Genomic DNA, 5,237 nt, shown 5'->3' with positions numbered 1-5,237 from the left:
CATAATTGCAATCACGACTAAGGTTTGAAGGTGTCTACAGGTGGTTTAGTTGGGGTCCCGATGACTTCTATGGCCGGCTTAATTTTTATTTAACAAGAAGCTCTTTTATTTAAATAATTAAAAAATTAGAATTTTTAATTTGATATTATTTTTCTTTTCCTCATCATGTGAACTGATATATTCATAGTTTTCCATTTTATCATCCACTCATACGAGAATAATTAATGAAAGTTAAAAGAAAAAAATAAGGCAAACATGAAATGAAAGTTAGCAACTTAGTTTCTAATCTTCCAAAGACTCCAATGTGTTCTTCAATTCCAACTTGAAAAAAGTTAAGGTCATAATCCACTTTTTGAATATGTACTCAATGTGGAAAAACTACCAAATTTTTTCAAATTGTTGTCATTGGATAGGTGGCTGCCCTATAATACGTTATCCTATATTTTAATAAGGAATTTCTAAATAAATTTAGTCTATTATATTATTTATAAATTTTTAAAATTCATCGGTAAATTATCCAAATTCATTGTAATAAAATTTAATCCCACTATTAAAGGTCACTTTTCTTTAAGCATCATTTCCTCTAAATTGTTGTCATTGGTTAGGTAGTTGCCCCTATAGCACGCTCTGAAATATTTTAATACTTGTGTTAAATAGTTGATCACATTAATGTATCACACGTCCCATCTCCATAAATTGCTTTCTACTTGATTAATTGAACATACCAATTCCTAATCTATAACCTCAAAAACTCTCAAACTACAGATATGGGGCTTTATTGCAAGAGTTCGTCAGCATCTTTCTCAACCTTGTGCCTCCTTTATATTATTCATTTCTTGTGCTTCAACTCGCCAGCAGCCTCTGCTATTCACAGGAACAATGAGACAGATCGACTTGCATTGTTGGAACTCAAGGCCAAAATAATTAATGACCCTTTTGGAGTCATGAGCTCATGGAATAGCACTCTTCATTTCTGCCGCTGGTATGGGGTCACCTGTGGGCGAAGACACCAAAGAGTCACAAGGTTAGACCTCCAATCCCTCAAACTTTCAGGTTCCATATCACCACATGTTGGTAATTTGAGCTTCTTAAGGAAGTTGTTCCTTGGAAACAATAGCTTCAGCCACGAGATCCCTCCTCAGATTGGCCGTTTACGCAGACTGAAAACGTTGTCTCTTGCGGACAATTCAATTGATGGTCAAATTCCTCCGAGCATATCTAACTGTTCAAACCTTATCATCATTGATTTGGCTGAGAACAATCTTGTAGGAGAAATCCCTGTGGAGCTTTGTTCCTTGCTGATGCTAAAATTCTTCGGTTTAAATGGCAATAATTTAATAGGGACTCTCTCACCATCTTTCGGGAATCTGTCGTCCCTTCAGATGCTTTATGTAGGTGCAAATCATTTGAAAGGAAATCTCCCAGAAACTTTAGGCCAATTGATGAGTCTATGGCTTTTATCAATTCTCGAAAATGGATTTTCAGGCACGATCCCTCCCTCCATCTTCAATCTTTCTTCGATCAAGGTTTTAGACCTGTCATCTAACCAATTTCAAGGGAACCTTCCCTTGAGCATTGGAAACTCTCTTCCAAATCTCCAATTTTTTTCTATCGCTGATAACCAATTCACTGGCACTATTCCAACTTCAATTTCTAACGCCTCAAATCTAGAATTTCTTGATCTACCCGTAAATAATCTCACCGGAAGAGTGCCTTCTCTTTACAAGTTGCATAGGCTTTCAGAATTCGGGATTGGTGGCAACAATTTAGGAAGTGGAAAAGCTGATGACTTGAGATTTCTTTCCACTTTAACTAATGCCACAGCTTTAGGACGCCTACAAATAGCCGAAAACAACTTTGGAGGGGAACTTCCTCAACACATTGCCAACTTTTCAAAGGAGCTCCACTTCTTAGACATAGGAAACAATCAGATATCTGGAAACATCCCAGATGGAATTCAGGTTCTTGTTAACTTGGAAGATGTCGTCGCAGTAGCAAACAAACTCTCAGGTAACATTCCATCTGCCATTGGACAGCTTCAAAATCTGAAAGAACTTTACCTTGGAGGTAATAATTTTTCAGGATATATTCCATCATCTTTGGGAAACCTGACAAATTTACTTGAAATGGATTTACATGATAATAAACTTCAAGGTACCATCCCTTCCGGTCTAGGCAGGTGCAAAAAATTGCTCACACTAGATTTTTTTAGAAACAATCTTAGTGGTCCCATACCCCCACAAGTTATTGGACTTTCCTCTTTTTCAATAGTTTTTAATTTGTCCATAAATAATTTGTCTGGTCCCCTTCCAAAAGAAGTAGAAAATTTGAAAAATCTAGGAATACTTGCCCTTAATGAGAACATGTTGTCAGGGGAGATTCCCAGTGGTCTTGGCAGTTGTACAAGTCTAGAATTGTTATTCATGAGTGCCAACCTGTTCCAAGGGTCCATTCCTTCCTCTTTTGGTTCATTAAGAGGCATTAGAGAGTTAAATCTTTCTCATAATAATTTATCGGGCAAGATTCCAGAGTTTCTAAAGAGCTTCAACTCAATAGAGCTTTTGGACTTGTCTTATAATGATTTTGAGGGCATGGTACCAGTAGAAGGAATTTTCAAGAATTCTAGTGCTACCTTTATGGTAGGAAATAAAAATCTATGTGGTGGCAGGCCTGATTTTGGACTACCTGTGTGCAAGTTTGAACAATCAAAGAGGAGACCAACTGCAAAATTAAAGATCATAATTTCTATGGTTTTTGTGGTTATGGGCGTTGCACTTTTGCTTGTTTCTTTGCTTCTTTGGCGCCATTCAAGAAAGAGAAGAAGAGAATCTACATCACGATTTGATTGCAATTCACTATTGAAGTTGTCTTATAAAAGTCTGCTTAAAGCCACCAATGGATTCTCTTCAGATAATTTAATTGGTATTGGTAGCTTTGGATCTGTATATAAAGGAATTCTTAATCAAGAAGAAATGGTAGTTGCAGTTAAGGTGCTTAACCTGATGCGAAGAGGAGCTTCAAAGAGTTTTATAACCGAATGTGAGGCCTTACGAAATGTCAGGCATCGAAATCTTGTGAAAGTACTCACAGCTTGTTCAGGAGTTGATTATCATGGCAATGATTTCAAAGCATTGGTTTATGATTTCATGGTTAATGGGAGCCTAGATGTCTGGTTGCATCCAACTCTTGGATTAGATGAGGTGCCAAGGACTTTAAATGTTTTCCGCAGATTGAATATTGCTATTGATGTTGCTTCTGCACTTGAATATCTTCATTGTCATTGTGGAACGCCAATTGTTCATTGTGATCTAAAACCAAGTAATGTCCTTCTCGATGAAGAAATGATCGGACATGTAAGTGATTTTGGGTTAGTAAAGTTCCTTTCTATTGGCATGCTTAACTATTCAACGAATCAATCTAGCTCACTTGGAATAAGAGGAACTATTGGTTATTGTCCTCCAGGTAATCACCCTAAAACATATTTTTCACCATTTCCTTCACCATATATTTGGTTTTGTTTACTTAATCTAATAATTGATGAAATGACAAGAATTGACTTCTCAGTTTTACTTTGATGTCTAAAATCTGTAGTTTTATAATTTAATAGGCTAGAAGAATTCATTAATTTTTATGTGTTTCAAATCAAATCTATTAATTATTTCTTAATGTGTCTATTGTAGAATATGGTGTAGGAAGTGAGGTATCAACACATGGTGACGTATATAGTTTTGGCATACTTTTGTTGGAGATGTTCACAGGAAAGATGCCAACTGATGACATGTTCAAAGAGAATTTGAACCTTCACAATTTTGTAAAAAGAGGTTTGCTAGAACAAGTGAAAGAGATTATAGATCCCAACCTTTTTCAGATGCAACTCAATGCAGACGTAATACAAAATCACGACCACAATTTTATGATAAGGAGAAACAACATGTTCATTGAATGCTTGATTTCAACATTAGAAATTGGAATCTCTTGCTCTATGGAATCACCACAAGAGCGCATGAATATGAGTGATGTTGTTGCTCAACTCTCTTCCATTAGAAACAAACTTGTTGGAACTAGATTACCAAGGGAGAGAGAAACTGTAAGTGCACTTCCAGTGGCAGGTAAATAACTCTATTCTTTTGTTGAAATACAGAATGAAACTTGTCATATGCTTATAACAAAATCTAATATGATACTCAAAAAAATTTTGATCTTTGGTTTGTAATATCTGTTACATATTTCATCTCAGGTACTCAAGATTGATCAATTCAAGCAGAATGTTCCTTGGTCTATGCAATCTCTCCAATTAGTTGTATTTGGTATGAGGATATGTAAACTTAGAAATAATAATAAGCGATGTTGCATTTGGTAATGTCTCCAATTAGTCTATGGTGTGCCATTGTTGTGTTCTAGGAGATGGGGTTTGTGCCTTAACTACCACCCCTTGTGGTGATCTTGGTAGACTAGGAATGTTTGGTTATTGGTTGTATTTGAACTACGTACGATGATCAATAATATTATTTTGAGCTATTTTTCAAGATAATTGAATTATAAATATTTAATAAATATTTATTATAAGTTTGAATTATCTTATATCTTTTAAAGTTTTAATTTCGGTTGGATCAAAAAATAAGTCATGACAATAAAGGTCTTATTCATCTTAAATAAAATATTGATGTTGCTGTGAAATAGCTTCCGCAAGTGCACGGGTCACAGTAGTATAGTTTTAAAAATATCGTTCCCACAAGGAATTGTGCTTAAATTGGAATTAAAGAAATAAGCTAATTAGAATACTAAAATTTAAAGATATTGGTAATGAAATTTAAAATTTAAAATTGGTATTTGAGGAATTTAAGCCAATTCAAACAATTAATTGAACTAATTAAACTAGATGACTAAAATTCAAATTGAAATCACTAATTACAAATTTAGGGGGAATTAAATCTAACTTCAATAAAAGTTAAAATGATTCTAGAGATAGGGTTTTCAATATTGTTTGCATGTGGTTTATCCCCAATTTAGCCAAACACAGGAGAATTATAATTTTGAGGGAAATCAATTATTAGTTCTTTGAAACCTTTCTCAAACATTTCAAAGTTGATATTCATCAAATCAAGCCATGTTTTTCCGGTATTTCAAACATGACAAAAACTCAATTAAAGCTTTAATTGATTTTAAAAGTCCCTTTAATCCCCTTAGCTTATCTCTAACACCAAGAAAACTAAGTTTATTGCAAGATTATCTATCCC

The 5,237-nt window shown here is 34.5% G+C and overlaps 1 protein-coding gene across 1 annotated transcript; it reads left to right on the top strand.

Moving 5' to 3' along the window:
* Window positions 1–750: 750 nt before the first annotated feature.
* On the top strand, window positions 751–4,510 carry LOC110643086 (probable LRR receptor-like serine/threonine-protein kinase At3g47570). Its single transcript, XM_021795329.2, has 3 exons — window positions 751–3,462; window positions 3,681–4,109; window positions 4,238–4,510. Exons 1-3 carry the CDS (start codon window positions 768–770, stop codon window positions 4,249–4,251), a joined length of 3,138 nt encoding a protein of 1,045 aa, XP_021651021.2. The 5' UTR covers window positions 751–767; the 3' UTR covers window positions 4,252–4,510.
* The last annotated feature ends 727 nt before the right edge of the window (window positions 4,511–5,237 follow it).

Source organism: Hevea brasiliensis, chromosome 14 (assembly GCF_030052815.1).
Source record: "Hevea brasiliensis isolate MT/VB/25A 57/8 chromosome 14, ASM3005281v1, whole genome shotgun sequence".
Lineage (NCBI taxonomy): Eukaryota > Viridiplantae > Streptophyta > Magnoliopsida > Malpighiales > Euphorbiaceae > Hevea > Hevea brasiliensis.
Note: the sequence above shows the minus strand (reverse complement) of the source record. Positions and strands in the feature narration are given on the sequence as shown.

Bases quoted from the DNA above. Each gene is read 5' to 3' on its own strand.
- LOC110643086 (XM_021795329.2), top strand. From the start codon at position 768: ATGGGGCTTTATTGCAAGAGTTCGTCAGCATCTTTCTCAACCTTGTGC. The intron at 3,463-3,680 runs GTAATCACCCTA...TGTCTATTGTAG, and splicing joins TATTGGTTATTGTCCTCCAG to AATATGGTGTAGGAAGTGAG.